Here is a 22,088-nt window from a genome sequence, read left to right as displayed (position 1 = left end):
GACGTCCAGTGGGCGTCTAAGGACGTTTAATGCCTACTGGGTAGATAAACTTTCTTGTATTTTACCTTTTTCATATTTACATTTCTAATTATCTTTTATTTAACATATTAAACATTATTCGTGTTGCTTAATTTAAACACTTCAATGTCATAAAAAGATTTTCCACGGTACCAGATCTTTAACTTCTTGACGTTTGAACCACGAAGCCATTCACAAATGTCGTCGATGAACTTCGTATCGTCGTGAAGATGAAGAGTTAATTCTTCAGCGAGTCGAATCCACGGGAGGACGAAAGCTTCGAACTCGTTCTTTGATACGAAAGTACCCATGATGGTTATCTCCAACCATTCAATCTTACGTATCGGTGTCCATTCATCGATCTTCACTGGATGAAATAAGTAGACACCACGAACGTTGGTCGAACAGAAAATGATAAGTTTTTTCTCATCTTCAGATAAAATATTTTTCTCAACGTTTAATTCATTCAACTTGCATCCTACGTCTAAAAATTTCTCCATGAAATATTTCTCATGTGAAACTTCATGAGCAGTTTTTCCATCGAATATATCTATCTCCCATAGTTGCATATCAATTGACCTTTTCATATCATCTGTTAGCGATGCCTGTGCTTCAAATAAGCATTCCATGAACATCTTTTGATTTTTAACTGAATGATTATAACATTAATAATATTATTAATAATTATTTATTTGCAACAATAGTTATTCAAGAAAATCAAATTTTCAAAAATTTGAAAACACAATATCGTGTTTGATAAATATAAAACATATATCGTTTTCTTTATCTAAGAAACTAAAACACTCCAAATGATTACAAATCAATTCAAAAAATACTTTTTTTATTTATTAAATATTTATTAAACAAATAAATACTCTACGAATTACAAAACTGTTTTCAAACTTTGGTTGCGCTTCAACCAATAGAAATACGAATATTAAATCAGCCAATCAAAAGCTTGGTCAAAAGCATAAAAAGAGCGCGCAACTTTATTTGAAAGTCGCTTTAGGTTTTCGATATAAAAATAATTTATTTTTAAACTGAAATAAAAGCATTTTTGCTTTCTATTTCTTTGCTGTAGCAATGAAAATTATTAAAAAGTAAACGAAAGTATGTCAGTTTAAAGCGCTAACAGTGGAATAAATGTCAAAACGATAGGAAATTAAATTTTTAAAGTTTTAAACGAGAAGTACCGTATAAGCGCCCATTTCTTTTATGGCCAACTTTTTTAAAACTAGTTTTGACGAGAAAAAATATCGAAAAATCAATTTAATGTGACTAAAAACTTAAAACTTTTCTAAAAAATTAAAACTTTTCAAATTTATAACTTTAGGTAAAGAAACATAAAATCATTGTATTAACTGTGTTAAGATTAAAAGTGAACTTGTAATCGCTTTTTCCCTAAATTCCTAACTAATAGCATGGACGTATAAGAGATGGACGTGCAACCTATTGTTTTGCATCAGAGAGACCGCAGAAATCAGCGAGCAATACGAGTTTCCGACAAACTCTAAATTTTCACCCGTCAACAAAAAAATCTATTAAAATGGCTGCCAACAGTTTTAAAACAGAAACTCTGATCACGTGGTATTAGTTTAAACTTTTACATTAATAAGACTGTTCAGGATAAAGTAACAACTTCACGCGTTGACAAATTACTAAACAAATTCACTAAGGTAAAGGAAATTAGTTGTCGGCACGAACAGATTTTCATCATTTTTCTAAAATAAACATTTGTAAATTTGGGAACTTTTTTCATGTAAACAAAGTTCCGTCAGAAATAAAATAGGCCTGTAAGGATAACTTTAAAATGACTAAAAAAAGTATAGCGAAATATAAAAAAGCTTAAATAAAATTTTTTGTCAAGGTCTGGTTTCATTCAACTCCTTGGTCCTTCATTCAACAGGCTTAAATTTGTGTATTTTTTGAGTATTTTTTCCAATATGTCGCCATTTTTTCCGATATGTCGCCATTTGCCTCGACTACTCTATAAGCTCCATAATATATATTCCACTATGCATTATTTTTTAGTAGGTGTATTTTCTAATGGAATTTTATTCAAATTTACCATTATCTTGCAAAATGCGGCCAGATATTTCATGTTTTTGTTTTTCATATTTCATATATTATTTCATCTGTCATAAAAAGCACATAAAAACCCATTTGTTTTTGTCAAATAAAATTTAGTTTATATATAGCTGGTAAATCATATTATATTAATATTAAATACTTAGTTATTCTTGCGATTTGCCATAAAGTTGCTTTGCTAAATTCTTTAAAACTGTGACAAATTACTTTTTTCTTTATTGTATTTACATTTCATGTAGGGGAACATGGGGTAAGATGATGAATGAGGCAAGATGAAAACATATTGTTATCTTCAAAACTCAACTAAATATGAAATCTGACTGTAGCTGAGAGGGAAGTAGATTATATCTACTAGATTTATTTATGCTTTCTTTATAAATATTATTTTCAGAATCAAAGATAATTATTAAAAATGTTTTTCCTATATCAAGGAAAAAAAAATTTATCCACTTGTATTTGATTTATTTCATCATTACATCACCAGCTTAAGGTAAGCAAGAATTTCTCATTCAGTTTGTTCAATTTGGAAGCCATACAAGTAGTATTAAGCTATGATAGCTTATTTATGTAGAGTTCTGAGTCATTTTGAAGATTAAGTAACCTAGGGGCAAGATGAACGGGGCAAGATGACTCGTTTGTCCTTTCGCCAAAGTACATGCTTTACCATAAACCTGTACTGTAACAACTTTTGTGTAGCTTAGACATTATCCCATTGCTTTATTATGCATTAAAACATTTGACATTTGCTTTATTTTGTTGTGTTGGAATTTGCTATGAACTGATTTTTTTTTGCATACCCCTATATGAATATAGTTTAATTATTTAAAAAATTGCATAACCGTTTGTATTACATATCTTATTAACTAGAATTTATGATATCGTGTTATTTGAGAAGGTAATGGCATAATGGAATTTACTTTTTTCAAAGTCGCCATCTTGCCCCGTATGCGGGGCAAGATGATAATTTGAGGTAACTTTGGTTAATGAGTTTTTTCCAGGCTATTTTTAATTTTGATATGGGTTTTTTTTTATACATATGTGACGCATAATGATTTTTTTTGCACTTTTTGATAAAGTTTTACTTATTGAAACAGTTATTGAATAAGATATAAGAGCTTTTCAAAACGTTCGTCATCTTGCCCCATGTTCCCCTATATTTATCCTTAACTGTATATATTTACATTTATTTTATGTATAAGTCATTTATCCTTAACTGTATATATTTCTGTTGTTAAACATAAAAATAGAAAGTTCTTTAATATTTATAAACTAGAAGTCTACAGCAATATGATAGATGGAGTAGTTCCTTAGACACGAAACCAATATGTTCTAGGTAGCTACAAAACTAGTTGATATTTTGTATTATTTATTATATCTCTAGTTATACATGTACTAAAGTAGTTAGGTTAATGATCTCAATTTCTATATTATGATCAGCGTTATTTCTTAAAATATTAAGAATGTCTTTTTATATAAAATTAAGCTTAAAACCTGATTCTATTGCTGTTATCTTGAATAACTAAACGGAAATTGATGTGACTGGTTAGACGAGACCAAATATATTCGACGAATCCGACAGACTTTAATATAATTTAATTTCTATTGTTTAAAACAAAAGATTTGTAACAATGCGCAACGAGCATGATTCGCAAAAAAAAGCAACAGGTTGCACGTCCATCTCTTATAGGTCCATGCTAATAAAAATATATTCTGCTCAAAACTGATTTCAACAACTACATAACAACAAAGTCTTATGCACTTACTTCTTTCACATCGCTTGTTCAGAAATTACTATAAACAAGAAAATGAACACACAAGTTTGCGATTTTCATCAATGAAGCAACTCAACTCTTGCAACTCTTGTTTGAAAAACGGCAATTCGCTTACAGAGTTGTTTAAAAACTCAACTAGAGTGAGGGTTTAGTTGTAATTGAAAACTCGAACTTGGAATATGGAACTACAGTTAGCAGTTGTTTTCTTTGCTCTATTTGTCATGGTACGCTTTAAATATTCTCAGTTCTCCTGAGAATATTTAGAGCATCTCATGACATTTTTGAAAATCCTGTTATATTCAATTTTATCAATTCTTGAAATTAAAAACGTGATTGAAGTATTTGTACTTTTTTAGTCGGAACTTTTAAACAAATAAAAAATACTTGTTTTCAAATTTGTTTAAATTGAGAAATATTTTTATTATGATAAAAATTTAAAACTCAATTCTTATCTCTCCATCTAAGTTATAAGAGCGACCATTTTGGTTAACACAGTTTGCTTCTATAAACCAAAAGCTCAAAATGTACAGAATGCAGGTAAAAAATTTTATTTGCAAGTGAAATTTTAAAGCGAGGCTTTTCTTTTTTATATTTAGATTAATATCATAAAAAAGTAGTCAGTCTGACTAAAAGAGAGCACATATTCAAAAAGTAAAGAAATTAAAACCAGAAACAAACAAAAAATTGCGAATCTCTACATAAATGTTTTTCATTTTATCATCAAATGTATGATACTCTAAACATTTCCTATTTATTACTTAATGCAATCCCAAGAGATCCATAACATCTCTTTTGACTATATTTTGCAACCTTCTCACAAAAATAGATTTCTCTTTTATTTTAAGGGTAATAGAGATTAACATCGAACTTCAATTTTTGTATTGCTCTCCGCGTATGGCACACAATGGATTCATGCTTATTTATTAACTGCGAAGTGTAAAATCCAAACTAATGCGTTGAAATGAGAGATTAAAATATTTCCTGAGACATAAAAAACAGAGATTGTCACGCTGCTGCTACAAAAGATCAAAAATATCAAGATACTTATGGCTCTTTACAGCCACACCCCTAATAATTCTTCTTAAAAACTCAACATCGAGTAACATTTTGTTTAACAAAACAATAACCTGAAGTCGCCAAATATTCTTTTTGAAATTTATAAAAAATGACATTCTATTTTCCCTTACACCCCTCATATGTTAAATATAAAAAAAGAATTCTTAAAGTAACATTAAAACTGTTATGTTAAAAACCCATCTTTTAAAACTCTTGTTACATTTTCAGGGGTGGAAACTGCATGATAATTGCAGCCGAGTTTAAGTTCATATTCCAAATGTCGTTTTTATTAAGTTCAACAAGCCAATTAAAATACAGAAAAGAACTGAATACAAACAAAAGAGTCGAAACAAAACTCCATATGAAATGGAAAACAAGGTGAAACACAAATTGAATTGTGTTTTTTGTTAGCAAAAGTCTTGTGTACTTGATTATAATATAATATAATACATAATATAATATATAATATTAATAGTATAAAATTTGCTGTACAAACTATTTAAGTTTGGTGAGTCAAAACTACGTAGAGTTTTGACTGTAACAGCCGTTAAATGTAAAATTTCGTAATTAAAATAAAAGTTCGTAAATAGAGTTTGGTATCAAAAGTTCAAAATTTTGTCTATTTTATTTTTGAACGTGTTTTTGTTTGCAGAATCGATTGCATACTGTGACAGTAAATTCCAATCGTCGACCACTCTGTTTGTTAAATAATAATACCTGCATAATTTCTTAGTATATTGTCGATGAAGTCTTTTATTATGACGATATCTGGACATGCTGTTATAAAAACTCAAAGACTCTTCAAATCTAATATAATCAACTGAATTTAATATTTTAAACATCTCTATTAAGTCGCCTCTTCTTCTCCTTTCTTGTAAGGTTGGTAAACCCAATATTTTTCCCCTTTCTTCATAACAAATACCATTCAGTGATTCAATCCTTGTCGATCTACGCTGTACATTTTCGAGTCTCTTAATATCTTTAGTGCAATATAGGCTCCATACAGATGCTGCATATTCAAGCTGCGGCCTAATAGTTGACTTGTATAACAATTTTAATATGGAAACATCAAGGTATTTGAATCCGTGTTTTAAAAAACCCAATGTTCGATTTGCCTTATTTGCTACACTGATAACATGATTTTCCCATTTAAGGTCATTTGATATTATCACACCTAAATCTCTTTTAACTTCTGTTTTTTGCAAAATGTGATCTCCTAATTTGTAACTAAATCGAGGATTCAAATTACCAATGTGAATTGTTTTACACTTTTCTCTGTTGAATTTAATAGACCACTTATTCAAACAATCTAATAACTTATTTAAGTTTTCTTGAAGAGCGTTGGCGTTACTATCATTATTAACTACTGACATTATTTTTGTATCATCGGCAAGTAATTCTAATTTATTTAGTATGTTTACTTTTAAGTCATTTATGAATATGATAAACAGAAGTGGACCAAGGACAGAACCTTGGGGAACTCCACTTGTGACTTCCTGCCAATCTGAGACAAACTCACCCAGAACTACTCGTTTTTTTCTATTACTGAGAAATGATTTACACCATTGTAGGATATAGGATAGAAAACCATAACCATATAGCTTGCAGCATAATTTCGATAAAGAAACTGAATCAAAGGCTTTTGCAAAGTCCAAAAATATTATATCAATATTGTTACCAGTTTCAGTTTTGCTTGTTATAAAATCAAAAGTCTCTAATTAATTGGAACAACAATTTTTACCATTAACGAATCCATGCTGTTCACTTGCTATTAACTTATTTAAAGTTAAATGGTTCATCATAGCATTGTGAATAATTTTCTCCATAACCTTGCATAATATTGATGTCATTGATATTGGTCGATAATTTGAAGGATCTAACTTATCTCCTTTCTTGAATAATGGAGTTGTGTTTGCATTTAACCATTCGTTTGGTATAACACCACTATAAAATGACATTTTAAAAATCAGTGATAAAGGATGTGATAGTGATTTTGAACATTCTTTGAGAACACGAGGATGAACTTTGTCAACACCAATTGTTTTATTAACATTAAGGTTTACTAACTGATATTTAACATCAGTGTCATTAAAACTTGGATCGCTACAATAAAAATTACATTTTGAAGGAAAAGTTACATGGTCTAACACCTCATCTTTTAAAAATACTGAAACAAAATACTCATTTAAACAATTTGCAATATCTACTTCATTTGTTATAATTCAACCATCAAAAGTTTTGAGTGCTTTGATTGAATCTTTTATAACTGTCTTACTATTTAAATATGTATAAACACTTTTAGGGTTGTTCTTTGAGTTTTTAGCCAGATTTAATTCAAAAGCTCTCATTTCTTGATTGACTCTTTTTTTTACATTTTTGTTTAATGTTTTATAGATATTACCATGTCAGTTTGTTTAAATCTTGAATGCCTGCATTTGTACCATAACCTTTTCTTTAACTTAATCATTTGTCGAAGTTCTTTAGTCATCCATGGAGCATACTTTTTATTTGTGTCATAACTAATAATTGGAACAAATTTACCACATCCAGTATTGGAACAAATTTACCACATCCAGTATGATATATATTTAGCCATTTTTTATAAGCTTGACTAGCATTTAAATCTTTTAACTCTTTTTCCCACTCAAAACTTGTAAAATATTTTGAAAGTTCTTCATAATTTCCTTTAATATATAATAATTTTGTTTTAATTTTTGGTTTTTGATCAATATTTTTGTTTTTATAAAAATATTTGAAGTTTAATATATGGTGTCCATGTTCATTTCCACCTAGGGGAGGTAAATGATTCAAAGAAAAAACCCGATTTCTATTTTCTGTGAGGACCAAGTCTAATAAATTTGTGTCAAACCCAAAGTTAATTTGAAATGTTGGCAACGAGACATTTTGATGTATGAAGCAATCAGTTAAAAATTCTATAAAGTCTAAGGCAATCAGATCTGAATCATTTTCGAGTTTACATGAACCATCATTGAACCATTTTATATTTGAAAAAATGAAATCTCCACAGATTAGAATTCCCGTGTATTTACCATTTCTCCAAGCTTTATAAGCATTTCGAATAGATTTAGTTATTTTCTGGTTCTATATATATATCCACATAAGATATTTTCCAGACCAATCTCAATTGAACACCATACTTGTTCAATGGCATTATTAACTAAACAGTTTTCAGTCACAGGATAAGATTTTATTGTATTTTTTATGTATATACAAACTCCTCCACCTCTGATATGTCCACGATCTTTTCTATACAAGTTAAAACCTTTAATATTTGTTGCTGATTTATCAGTCCACCAGGTTTCACAAAGCATAATAATTTGCATCTGATTACAAGCTATTTCGTAAAATAACTCCTCAAATTTGTTATTCAGTGATGTGGCGTTTGTATAAAAACAGTTTAGAAAGTTACTACTCAGATGCACTTTTTTACTATTAATATTTGAATCAACAAGCATTGTTTTACTGCTCAGTGAATCATATGATTTGTAAACAGAAACATTGTCGTTGGAATTCATACATTGATACCGTAAGGTTGGGTGGCTTTGGCCCATTTTGCACCTTAATGTCTATTGCATGAAAGCCACAAAAGTTATTTCCTCAAACACTAAGTACTATTAGAAGTACATAGAAAGGTCAGTTAGAACTATCTGTCTCCCATTTGAAAATTATTTACCTGAAGTATCTTTTGGGTGGTTTAAATGGTGGGCCAAAGTCGCCCTGTGTGTTAGGGTGACTTAGGCCCAACCCTGTAAAAAGGGACTAAAGGAAGCAAAACAACAATAAAAACAACAATATTTAGAAAATAAATTTACAAAAATAGTGACAAAAAAAGATTTAGTAACAAAGTTCTTGTATACAGTAAATAAAATATAGGTACAAACTAAACAAGTATAGGTACCAAGTAAACAAAACAGTTTAGGTATAAAGTAAACAAAAATGACTAAATAAATGTTTTAAAAAATTTAGTGAAAAAGTTCTGGAACTGAATAAATTCCTCTTTTCGAAATTTTCTTTGGTTCCTCAATAAAATCGACTATTTCAGACTGGGGAAAAAAACACTGCTGGTAGTGACCATTTCCAGTTAAGTCCATTTTTTTCGTAATAGTAATTTCTGCTCCATTTTTTCTTAATTTTTTCAACTGCAGAAAAAAAAATTTCAAAAGTTACTTTAAAATTATTCAACAGTTATTACATTAAATATTATTAGTTATCAAAATAATTAGTTATAAAGTTTACTAATTGATTAGCTAATTATAAATAATTCAAAACAAATAAACAAACCTGTCTAGGATTTAACTCTCCATTGGATTTAACAATTACATAACAATTCTCTACAAGATTAAACAATTTCTCCTTTTTACAAACATTTTTTGTTTTATCAATATTTTGAAAGTTCTTTTTGCCTAATGCTGAATGATCTAAAGATTCTGTATGACTTTCTACGACTAAAGTTACATCCGCAAAAATTAGATTAGAAGTCTCAGTAGTTCCAGTATTTGTACTTGGGCCAGCAAAGTCAATGTTGTTGGTCTCAATTGTATTTATAATACTGATAGGTGTATCTACATTATTTGAATTTAATCTATTATTTTCATTTTTAACACAAGATGATATATCTGTTGAACATAAGCTTTTACCTGGGACAGCACATACTTTACGTCGCTTTGGTTTTTTAGAACCATCTGAGGGATCATCCAGTGACTTACATAAATGATCTAAAAATGATTGGCTTACTAAATCAGTAGTTGAGTCTAAACCTAAATTACAACATGGTAGTCGTGAAAGCACTTGAGACTTGTCTAATGGAAAAATTCCAGTTTTGTGAAAACCAGCTCTAAGGTTATCATTCCCATGTTCATTTAAGTTGGTAATTAAACGATCTAAAAGTCTAGGAAATTCATCTTTAGGAAGAGAAGCAACTCTCCTTCCTTTTCCTTTCTCCTTCCACTCACATAATATTTTGCGCCAGTTAATCTTCATAGGTCTAAAGTAGGCAACATCTAATGGCTGCGTGAGATAGGTAGAGTTTGCTGGTAATGCCACAAATCCTATGTTATTTCTTTGACATGCATCCAGTACTGCAATGCTCAAATGTGAAGATACGTTATCACCTATAATGACACTTCTTCCTTGAGCCTTCTTAAGTCTTGGAAGAAGTGAAGAGAAAAACCAGTCCTCAAAACATGTTGAGTCAAACCAACCACTTTTTGATCTGTTATAACGTGCTTTTGGTGGCCCATGTTCCATCCATGTATTCCGTAACGACTCAGCTTCGTAAACAACATAAGGTGGTAGCAATTCACCATTAGCATTGCCACAAAACATTACAGAGAACGAGGTCTTTGTAGAATTAATTATGCGTTCAGGATACTTGCATCCACGCTTTGCTAATTTTTTTTTTTTTTACCTGGATCATCACTGAGATTGGTTTCATCATAACTCCATATATTATCAGGTCATATATTACTTATTTCATTTGATAGATTTATAAAGTAGTTATCAATCACAGTCGTTCCTATTTCTGCTCTCTTTCGCTTTATGTGGCTTGCAAATCTTACTGTGAGTTCTGGATTTCTTTTTAAAAAATATCGAATCCAATCGCCACCTGGAAAATTATTTTTGAACTGAGGTATAACGACGCCTTTTTTCTCTAAATACCCTTTTACTATGCATCTTAAATCATATTTATCAACAGGAAAACCAAACTCAGATGATTTTATTGCATATGCCTTAAACATGTCTTCTTCTTTTGATGTAAATATTTGCTGACCATCATACTTTTTAGGATATGTCATTAGGATATGCATTGTCTAACTGTTCTAAAGTATAAGTAACATATTTTCTTTTTCCACGATTTGGCTTGTAATTTTGTGGCATATTTAAACTAAGAACTAAACAAATTTCGCTATTTACTAATACAAACTGTTATACTGATTTTCTATTGCATTACTACTACAAAATTTTTCATTCCAACATAGTAACTACCATAATATCTATAAATGATCACTAAAAAGGTTTACTCTAATAGATGGGGTGATTTTAGCCCGGGCCAATGTCACCCTATGTAGTGGGCCAAAGACAACCTATTTTTTTTTAATCTCAATTGCAAAAAAGTAATAAACTGTTAAGCTTTCAAAACAAGATAGAATCAAACAACACTAATGGTTTAAAATTAATTCAGTGTATATTCCAATAAAAAACCTTCTCCAGGTACTGTTATCGATGTAAAAGTTTACACACCTAAAAAAATTCGGATTTTAGGTGCTTCTTCTAAAGTGCAACTTACAATAATATCACAAAGACTCGAGTTAAGTAAACTAAGTTAGACTAAATAAATAATAAATTTCCCACAATTTGCTACTAATTATTAACCGGCATACCTTGAGGTATCAATTTTAAACCATTTTTAAACAAAAATTTTGCTTGGGCTAAAGTCATCCCGTAGGGCCAAAGCCACCCAATCTTACGGTATATGTTTTTCTTATTCTTTTGGTTTATTTTTTGACTAATTTGATCTGATCTTTTTAACTTCATTATTTCTGATTCCAAACCGAAAGGGATTGTTTAACTGACCTTTTGAATTTAGCTCTTCATTTAGTTTATTTCTTTTTAAAATCAAGCTCTTTGTAAGTTTTCTTTCTAATTCATTTTGATCTGGATGAATAGATACTTTTTTGAAACTTTCAGAATCTTTTAGTTGCTTGGCAGCTTTTAATATTGCGAATTTATCTGAACTATCAGGTAATTCGACCAACAAAGGTGTGCTTGTTTCCATTTTTGTGTTACTTTCATTTTTACTTTTGAAGCGATGGATTATTTTTATTTTGTCAGGATTAAATTTTATTTCAGAAAAGAGATTTTTAAGAATATTTTCATCAAATCCTTTTCTATTTCCAGCATCTGAATCAGTTGAATTTTGTATACCAAAAACAATAATATTTTCATCTCTTTTACTTACATCTTGACTTAAATCAATAATACCCTGAGTCACCTTTATTTCTTCTGTAGAATTATTGTACTTCTTCGTATTAAATAATTTACTCCAATCTAAAATGCTGTCTGTTTTTTTTCCTTCTAATACTTTAACTCGTTTTGTTAATAAAACATTTTCACTCACTAGTTTATCAATTTTCGACAAGTTTTCAATTTCTTTACATTCCAATTCTGACACTCTTGTAATTAACTCATCAAGCTATTTTTTAAAAACATAATCAACTTTTGGTGCAATCCCTCAGACATACCCATTATTTTTTAAATTCAATTGAAGTTAAACATTATCTTTAGTAAATTGATTTTAAAATAAATACCTTTTTCTTAATGAAATTTGGATTTTCTTAATGGGTATGGAACTGTAATAAATCTTTTGCATGGTTACGTTTTTTAATAAAACTTGACTTTCTACCTCCCATTATAATTATTTTTTTTTAATAAATGATATTATGTAATCACATTATGGGAACAATTGTTAAAATATTCATTCATTTTTAGAGAAATGTCAAAAAGTTATAACAAAAAAACTTGAAAAATTTAGCTAATTATAAACTTTTGCACTCTACTGTAAATCTTGATGGGTAGGAAATTGCTGGCCCACAGCTTCATGTCTTAGGGGAGGATAGAATGTTTCAGTTTAATCAAGAACAGGGTTAGGAGAGTGCAACTTTGATTAAAAGGGGCTGCAATGTTTCTCTTGTTTTTTAATATCATGTGGGTTTTAATTATACAGTCCCTAAATAAATGAAACGATTTATTCTTAAAAAATAGATATTTCTAAGTTTATTTTCTTATTTCTTTTTTTCTTCTTTAATATGCTAAAAAGACACATCTCTGTAAAGCTTTAAATGTGAGTAGGGAGTGGGTGGGGAGGGGTGTTTTAGAGAAAGTGAGAATTGTTTACACAAAAGTTTACATAAAACTTGAATAAGAGGTTATTCGGTGTGTCACCCTCTAGAATTGATCTACTGGTTTGGCTGATCAAATTTACTCTTTTCAAGTCAAACCACACGAGCAATACTTTAATTAATTTTTGCGATTTCAAATTTACAAGGAAAATGAATGTGTTTCAATATAAAGATTTACTATTGTCTTATACACATTTCTAACCTATTGATCCTCAATAAATTGATAACTGTTAACTATTATCTAGAAATTTAACAAACTAATAAAACTCACACTAAAAACAAAAACTCAGGAAAAAAAAAATCTGTTAAAATTAAAAGTTAATCATAAAAACGAGGCTAACAAAAAAAAACAGATTTTTATAGAAAGTAGATCATTTTTGCTGGAAATGCTTAATAGCAAATGAGAAGAAAAGTAGTCGAATTCATCAATTATTTTAAATTTGTGGCGCGGGAGCAAACCGATGAAATGTTCTTGAAAATAAAGCAATCGCATTTTCAAAGCTTTAATCACGTAAAATCTTCCCTAAACAAAATAAAATTATAAATAATTCTTACTTCTATACGGATGAACACCTTTTGGTACAAAGTCTAAAAAGAAAAAAGCACAATTTATGCGATTTTATTTTAAGAAAACTTCTTATTTAATCAGAATTGAAAACAAAAAAACGGAAGGGGAAATAAATTCTTTTATCTTGTGGCTCAACAAAAGTTCAAAAAGTGAAATTAGTAAATTTATATTTTTTGGCTTCAGCAATCAATATTCATTCTCTAGTGATAAGGAATCAACATTTTTTTTGTTTTTGTTAATGGTATGGTAAAGAGCAATAAAATTGCAAAGAAACTACAAAACTTTAAAACGCCTTCTGCCTCTGAAATTCTTATAGTCTTTTTCCAAATAAAGATCAAAAAGGAATAATATTATACATCATATACATATCAATACTCATTGCCTAGTAATAAGGAATCCACTTTTTTTCTCCATATTTTAATAATATTATGGTCTTGTAATCTTGAAAAGTCAAATTTGGTTTTTTAAGATAAAAAAAAATGTTCTGGTAATGTAATAAAGTGAAATATTGGTGTTAAATTATTTATGGTATAAAACAATAAAACTACCTTTAAACTGTGCATACCGTTTGAACGCTTACATTAATCTATTTTATTATTTTATTCATTTTGACATATATTTAAGAATCTAGAAGCAAAAAACAGATACCTATCATTTTTAAAATGATATGCATATAAATATAATTAACAGATATATATGTTATGTTCATGTCTGAAATTTTTAAAGGAGCATTTGTTGCAAATGCTGGTCAATATATTTTTTTAAAAATGTCTTATTACCATGTGATTTAATTTTTCATAAATATCTAGAGAATTGTTATTTTAAAGGAGGATAAACAGTTTAAATTTTGTTAGTTAATACTGAAAAATTTTTCACTTAAGAGTAAAATAAATTTATACTCTCACTTTATACAACTTTATATAATTTATTTAAAATTTAATTACCTAACCCTGGGAGTTTTTTAATTTTAATTTAAGAAAAAAACTTCTTGTTTAATGAGAAATGAAAACAAGTACGAGGAGAAATAATTTTAAATAGTTTATTCTGTGCTTAGCTAAAACTCAAAAAGTGAAATTCGTAAAACAATATTTTTTGGTTCAAGCAATCAATGCTCATTTCCCAATGATAAAAAAAACCACATTTTTTCCATATTTTAATTATGTTATGGTCTTGTAATGATGTTGAAAAGTCAAATTTTAGGGTCAGATATTTTAAGGTCAAAAACAATAAAGTTCCAAAGGAACAGCGTAACTTTCGAACGCTACCTACCTCTTATATGTATATAACTCTTTTTTAGTTAATTATATCAAGTTAACTGAATAACAAAGCCCTTTTTGTTTTGGAAGGCACTATTTGTACTTGTGACAGATGTTGATTTCCAACTCATTAAACTTAATATTTCCTAAATAAAGGTTGCCAATTAGCTAAGTACACTAGTTCAATCAAATCTGCCAAACTATGAACTTAGCTTTGTAAAGTTACTTTATGATTTTAATAACCACATAAAAAATTTTTTTGGATGTTCTTCTGAAAATATTGAGCTGTAGATAGAAAATACTATTTAAATCAATCGTTTGCAAAACTTTACAATTCCATTCATTTATTTGAAATCAAACTAAGTTGATTATATTGTGTTACGAAATTGATTACATTATGTCCCTGTTCACATGAAAACAAAAAAAAAATGTTAACAAAAAAGAAAAACTTTTTAAATGTTTAAACCTTTTTTGTTTTACATTTTTTTTATTTTCTATATTTTATTTTCTATATTTTGTTTTAAATATTTGATAATTTATCTTAATTTATGATATTGATTTGTACACTTTTTAGTCTCTTATCTGTTTTAAATATTACAAGTTTCTGATGGCCATCATTCTTTTGCTGTTTTTTTTTTCAGTCGATTGATACATTTAATTTTACAAAAACAGTCAACATATTTAAAAGTAATATTACAATTTCTTTAACTTAAACAATCAACTTACCAAGCACAGCATGAAGCAATGGTTTTCTTTTTTCATTTGAAAAAGAGAAAAATCGCTGTAATTTCACTATAAATCACAAACATGACTATCAAAATGAAGTCTAAAACTATTTCTAAATTTCTTTAATACTTTTCATGAACTTACCAAGCATGGAGTTAGACGCTTTCAAGTTAGCAAGCAATCTCATTTTTCAGTCCACAGATCATTGGCAAGCAGCTTCGCAACTTTTTATTACTGAGAATCTCTTTAGAACTCAAATTAATCCGCATGTATTGAAGCACAAAACTCCATCAAAGTCAGGTGAACAAACTGATATTGATGACCAAGCTGTGATTCAACTTTTTCAATGAAACCCAAACCATCATTTTCAATTTTATCAATGTCATTGATAAGTACTTTAGTTTCCTTTTCAGAAAAAACCACTTTGCCTTCATTAAACAAATGAAAAGCAACTTTACAAATTTTTAAAATGAATTGCTTGCTGCTCTCTTTTTCCATCAACTTGTAAACTGGTTCTTTGTTTCTATTTATATGCTTTTGCAAAAAGTATAGAAATATACAGCAATACAACTCTGTTGTACTCAAAAATGAATAAGAATCACTGGGTATGGATGAACCAATGATTGTACACATTGCTGAGAAATAAAAAGGGACAGATGCCATTGCTTTTGCAATGTGAGATGACTTAAGAACATTTTTTATATCTTCTTTTGCATCTCCAACTCTTTCTACATACTTATTTATTCCCTCATCATTAAAACCCATTATTTGAATGGTCAACTTCTCACTACATTCTCTCATTTTGTTTTTGTATTGCAATATAGCTCCAACTCTTCCTGCAACAACACATTTGTATTTGTGAAAGTCCAAAACATCTGCTAACACATTAACAATGGGTTGTTCACTAGGAAATATTGGATTGTGATTTATTAATTCATCCAAATATGCAAACTCATCCAACCCATCTATCACAAACAATATTGAAAAGTCTTCACAAACATAACATTCTTTAAAAAATTTTTTGTAAAAAACATTTAGCAGCTCATTTATGCTAGCAATATTTTGATGTTGATTTAACTTTCTGCATTCGAAATAAAGAACAAGATCTACATTTTTCCATAACGTATTACTGGCCCAGTCAAGTAAGCATTTTCTGAGCAAACAAGTTTTTCCAATTCCAGCAATACCAGAAATCAAGAGTAAAGGCAGTTCTTTTGAAAATAATTCATAAAACTCAATTGATTTATAATTTCTTTGTTTGCGAAGAAACAACTCTCGCTCAGCAATATTTACAGTATCTCTCTCTGCATCATTTGCATCAACAACTGTCAATTCTACAAACTTGTTTAAAAGATCAACATTAGTGGGACTTATTACGCTGTGTTCAAGTTGATCAATTTTTCCATAAGTCGTTTGATAAAATTTCTTTACTGTTCCACGCAATTCTGAAAGAACATAAATGTTAAAAAAAAATCATTGGTACAAGTTTAGTATAAGAAACCTGATGTCAAAATATGATAAAAATCTTTTAACGGATTTCTATTATTGAAACAATATTCTGATAATGAAAAATACAAAACTGACAACATTTAATCAGATAAATGGTTTTCATTGAAATCTAATGATTTTATTAAAACATTATTCAGAAACTTTTTAAGATTAATTGAAAGGTATGCAAAGTTAAAATGACGTCAAATGAAATATTTCAATTTTATAAAAACTTTTATATACATAGAACAATAAAAAAGCTTCATTTTTCAAAAGCTTAATTTTAACAATAACAATTATTTATTTTGTAAATAACTTGTGTTTCTATTTATTTTAGTTTTCTTTTCTTATAAAACCTCATTTTATTGTCTATGTTTATTATGTGATTTTTAAGTCTATTTTTATTATGAAACATTTTTATTTTTGATTTTTTTTTGTACTATTATTAAAAATTGATAAAAATTTAACTTTTTTATTGCTGAATCTGTTGAATAAAAATATACTTCTTTATTGTTTATTACAGTTTTATATTTTAAAAGTAATTTTTTATTCACTTGATAAAATATTTCGTGTAACAGTAACAATTAGAGTAATAGGTCAAAGGATGATAAAAATATAGACCTGTGTTGGGTGCAGTATTAAATTCACCTTTCTGATCATGTGATATTTTAGAGTAAAATCATTCAAATATATTGAAACATATTGATGTATTCCAGTAGAATCACTTAAAAAGGCAGCAATATGTGCTCTGAGTTTACCAACAATAACAGCATGTGGATTTAAAAATGGTGCAATTAAAGAAATATTTTTTCTGCTGAGCAAACATTACCACAAAACAACTGCTACAACTGACAATTTAGGATTAACATCAAACTTTGTGAAACATTTTAAGTCTATTCAAATGACAATGACAATTAAACCTTAATACTAGACTTCTTTTGATAAGATATGGAAAAAACATCCTATAAAACTTTATGCACCAGATGGTAATCCACATAAATATAGCTATGCACACTCTCAGCAAAAGGCAATCACAAGCTTGATTTTGGAGGATGTAGCCCCATAAATTGTAGCAGATCTAATCATTTAAAATAATACTCAACTATATGTGCTGAAAGCAAAAAGCAGTTCTTTAAAAAAATTTTTAAAGAACTTAAAATTTTTTTAAAGAATTTCTTTTTTTTGTAAAAATAAGATTTTTTTTTAAGAATTTCTCTTCTTTTTTCAAAGTTATTTTTCTGATTTAAAAAATATTAAATTTTAAATGAATTATTTGAATTAGAAATGAAAAATGCAAAAAAAATCTCTCTAATGCTTAACATAATAACATAACTGTAATTTGTTTTTAAACATTTTATAAAATAAACCTTACTTATAATTATTTTTTGTATATTTCTTCAATCCTTACATAACATATTCTTTACTTTTATTCTTTTGTTATAAAAATTGATTTTACTTAAGAAAAGAATTTAACTAAAAATTATTCCTACTTTATAAGGAATCACTTAGGAAATGCAACATTTAATCAAGAAAATCAACTCATTCATCTTTCATTATTTTTTTACTGCATTTGTATTTTTTTAAGTTTTATTTCTACAAATAATTTCTTTTGAAAATAATTTCTTTTGAAAATAATTTCTTTCTATTATTTATTATACTCTTTGCGGCTTTTTTATCTAAACATTTTATTATACAAATTTGAAATGAAAAATAATTATAGAAAGATGCAATATCACTAAATCAAGTAAACCAACTTCAATCAAATTTCATTAATTTTGTCACTTGAGCATGGGATAATTTTTTTCTGCTTATACATAGTATATATATTTTTAAAATTATACTGCTTGCAGTTTTTATCTCTTATAAGTCTACATTGCTATATAAACTACCTACATTCTTATTAACTCAAACATATACTTGTGTGATTATCTTTGTTCATTCTTCATCATGTTTAGTTATTAAAATTAGTAAAGCCATAGATCTTATTACGATATAGGTTAGTGATACCCTTACTACTGCACAAAATATGCTTTATCAGCATATTTTAGGTTCTTTTTACTTTATACCAGTCTCCCAAAAGAAAGCACCATTCTCACCACTTTATTTTCATTTTTACTGACTTATTTCTATTGATATTTTTTTTATAAGTATTTTTGTTTTTATTTTTATTATTATTTTTAATAGTAGTAGAAGTAGTAGTAGTAGTAGTAGTAGTAGTAGTAGTAGTAGTAGTAGCAGTAGTAGTAGTAGTAGTAGTAGTAGTAGTAGTAGTAGTAGTAGTAGTGGTAGTAATTGTAATTAATATTGGTATTATCATTATCAAAAATCTAAAATCTATTTAAGTAAAAAAAAACCTAAAATAAGTTAACTTACCAATCTTTTTCTGCTCTGCATCTGAAAATAAAGATAGTTATAATAGTTATTTGTAGAGAACACATAAAAAAGAATAAAGCCCGTAAGAAATGTTTGAAACATACATATAGAGGCTATATCTTGGTGCAAATCATTCCTTCCATAGGTTTTTATTAGTATTTTTGTTTTTATTTTTATTACTATTATTGTTTGTATTCCTTCCCAAATTAACAAATAATTTTATAAAATTTTTTCTTTTATACCAGTCTTAACAAAATTCCCAGAAAAAAAGTCGATTAAAAAAGAAGATGCTCCAAAGGATTTAGCATCAACTTAAATTTCTTTGATTATAAATCTGTATGATTATTCATTTAGTTTATCCATTTAATAAGTAAGCCATTATAAGAAGATTCACAAAAATTTGCTAGTAAACTTATGTCAATGTGTCAGGTCGAATATTATTCAAACATTAAGTGCATCTTTTTGCTTAACTTGCAATATTTTGACAATTAAAAAATTTGAGGCTTTTAGATTTTGCAAAAAGACTTAGTTATTTAACAAATTAAAAAATATATTTAATTGCTAAAAAAAATATTTTAAAATTTCAATAACTTAAGAGGAACTTTTTTTAAATATTCTTGTCCAATTTGTAATTATCTGAAGCCAAATGAAACCCAAATAATAAGCTACAAGAAACTCACCTAAGAAGGATATATCTTGTGAAGCATCATTTCTTTTAATAACTTTTAGAGAATTCTGAATGCAAATTCTGTAATCCAAAGGATTACAGAATTTGCATTCAGAATTCTCTAAAAGTGGATGCTGTTGATAAAGTTTCTTTAGGAAAATTTCAATTTTAGACTTTTCTCTTGTCAAATCATCATGATCCAATTAATTAACATCCACATCATGATCTATTTGATCAATAACAACATCCACATTATCAAAACCAGTGCCACGTGCAAATATTTTCCATTCTGATGCCACTTTATCTTTTAAAATATTCACTACTTTTGCATCCATTTTTAAATAAAAATTATTTATCGCCTACTATACTTTAAATTAGTTCTTTCAATTGTATGATATAATTAACTTTTGATCAAGAAATATATACAGTCCAATGTGTTTCACTATCAGTTTTAGTACTGATTGTAAGATAAAGAGGTTTTACTGAAACAAAAAATCATTGAGTCAACTCTTGTAAACTACTTGAAAATGAAATAAGCAGCATATAACTTAAATTGTTTTAATTTTGTTAATATAAAGGACTGACTTTCAGAATCAGTATTAAAAAATTGACATGGTTACTTTCTCCCTTAGCAAGTAATTGTAAACAAGAAGCAAATGTAAGAGGGAATAAAATTGAATGTAACATAATTAACTTTTGGTGGCATAAGATCTAAATTCATATATAATTTCTTGCACATGAATGCTATGCAACAGAATAACTATATTAGTTTGCTACTTAAATGATTGAAACAAGTGGAAGATTCTAATTGCTTTGAAGAAAGATTTCAATTAATGACAAAACAAGCTTTCTTTCTAACACCAAATCAAAAGTGACTTTGGAAGACATGATTAGAATGAGTGGTTTTAATGAAAATTCTCTCTAAACAAACTGCGGTTTCTAAGTGAATGTTTGTTTTGAGTAAAATAGCTGACTAAAAAAATTGAATATATTATTGGTTTGCTAACTGTACCTTGTCCTGTGGTACAGTTAAATCAATATTCAAAAATAATAGGAAAAAGTTCCAGGTGCATCTGGAACAAATTGCTTCTAATTATTTTATTTCATTTACTTATTTATTTCATTTTCAGTTTAGTCCCGGTAAGTCGAATCTTCAAGAAAGTGGTTCGACTTAACGAATGTTCGATTTAAGTGAAGTTTTTTTCCACAACTGAGATTTCCAGGGACCATAGAAATAAGTTCGAAATGATCAAGTTAATCGGTGTTCAAGTTACAAAGTTTAACTCTTCTTTGCATGAGTTTTTTATTTTTTGCAAACTAAATCATAGTGATATAATTTAGCCCACCATTGTATGATTTTTTTTGTGTGTGAAATAAATTAGTGATACAATTTTGGTTTTTTGATTGAGGGAAAAATGGTTAAAAAATATCAGGACAAATATATAAGAAATAATCACTAAAAAGGGTTGAATGTAAGATGCAGAGAAGGGTAAGCTGTGAATTTTTTAAAACGACATTTGATAAAGCAAGATGCCTACCTGTTTATAACCCTTTGCGATCTAATGTCCCGCGTGACGGGACAATAGATCGACATCATGAAACTGTCGTTGCGGTCTATTGTCCCGTGCCACGCGACATCTACTACTTTGATGTTTATAAAGAAAAATTATCTTTTTAATCTAACTTGGACAACTTACCAGGTTCAATTGGTAATATTATAGTGTGTTTTCAACTTCAACTATAGTGTGTTTTCAACAACTTAGTGTAACATTTTTCAGTAACATTTTTTAAACGCAGAAAAAAAACACAGGTCATTGCAAATAGTAATTCACTAATAAAACGCAATGACCTAAATAATATAAAGAAAAGACAAGAGAAAAACATAACAAATAAACTAGTCCCATAGTAAAAGTAGAACTTTACAAAAATTTATAAGTAAAACTTATAAAACAGACTTTTAAAAGAGTTAAAATATAGGTCAAATAGTTATTATAATGTATTCACATATACATACATATATACACATTTACACAAATAAGAAATTATAAAATGTACATAAACATAAAGAAAAAAGTTATAGAGGTAAAGAATAAAGTTATGAGTAACTTTTTAGGTAAAAATGATGGAGTGACTTAATAAAAAATTTATTTACAAATG

At 28.0% G+C, this 22,088-nt stretch overlaps 2 protein-coding genes and 1 pseudogene across 3 annotated transcripts; all 3 read right to left on the bottom strand.

Moving 5' to 3' along the window:
* Nucleotides 1–66: 66 nt before the first annotated feature.
* Nucleotides 67–15,494, bottom strand: LOC149893936 (uncharacterized). Its single transcript, XM_090067469.1, has 3 exons — nucleotides 15,404–15,494; nucleotides 13,409–13,441; nucleotides 67–667 (listed from the first exon to the last, which is right to left on the bottom strand). The coding sequence occupies exon 3, from the start codon at nucleotides 651–653 to the stop codon at nucleotides 108–110; it is 546 nt and encodes a 181-aa protein (XP_089923595.1). The 5' UTR covers nucleotides 654–667; nucleotides 13,409–13,441; nucleotides 15,404–15,494; the 3' UTR covers nucleotides 67–107.
* LOC149893937 (uncharacterized) lies at nucleotides 8,630–13,396 on the bottom strand (annotated as a pseudogene). Its single transcript, XR_016445200.1, has 2 exons — nucleotides 9,237–13,396; nucleotides 8,630–9,094 (listed from the first exon to the last, which is right to left on the bottom strand). The product of XR_016445200.1 is annotated as an uncharacterized LOC149893937 (transcript).
* LOC149893935 (NACHT, LRR and PYD domains-containing protein 3-like) lies at nucleotides 15,306–20,266 on the bottom strand. The gene is made up of 5 exons (XM_090076593.1): nucleotides 20,144–20,266; nucleotides 19,945–20,065; nucleotides 19,265–19,285; nucleotides 15,548–16,848; nucleotides 15,306–15,469 (listed from the first exon to the last, which is right to left on the bottom strand). The coding sequence occupies exons 1-4, from the start codon at nucleotides 20,264–20,266 to the stop codon at nucleotides 15,662–15,664; spliced, it is 1,452 nt and encodes a 483-aa protein (XP_089932719.1). The 3' UTR covers nucleotides 15,306–15,469; nucleotides 15,548–15,661.
* Between the last annotated feature and the right edge of the window lie 1,822 nt (nucleotides 20,267–22,088).

This window comes from Hydra viridissima, unplaced genomic scaffold (assembly GCF_058129835.1).
Source record: "Hydra viridissima isolate aposymbiotic clone 2 unplaced genomic scaffold, HvirCarnegie_v1 scaffold_1, whole genome shotgun sequence".
Classification (NCBI taxonomy): domain Eukaryota; kingdom Metazoa; phylum Cnidaria; class Hydrozoa; order Anthoathecata; family Hydridae; genus Hydra; species Hydra viridissima.
Note: the sequence above shows the minus strand (reverse complement) of the source record. Positions and strands in the feature narration are given on the sequence as shown.

Coding starts and splice junctions, on each gene's coding strand:
- LOC149893935 (XM_090076593.1), bottom strand. CDS start 20,266: ATGGATGCAAAAGTAGTGAATATTTTAAAAGATAAAGTGGCATCAGAA. Junction 19,286..19,944: donor ACAAGATATATCCTTCTTAG/GTGAGTTTCTTG, acceptor CTTTATTTTCAG/ATGCAGAGCAGAAAAAGATT. Junction 16,849..19,264: donor TGCAGAGCAGAAAAAGATTG/GTAAGTTAACTT, acceptor ATGTTCTTTCAG/AATTGCGTGGAACAGTAAAG.
- LOC149893936 (XM_090067469.1), bottom strand. CDS start 653: ATGTTCATGGAATGCTTATTTGAAGCACAGGCATCGCTAACAGATGAT.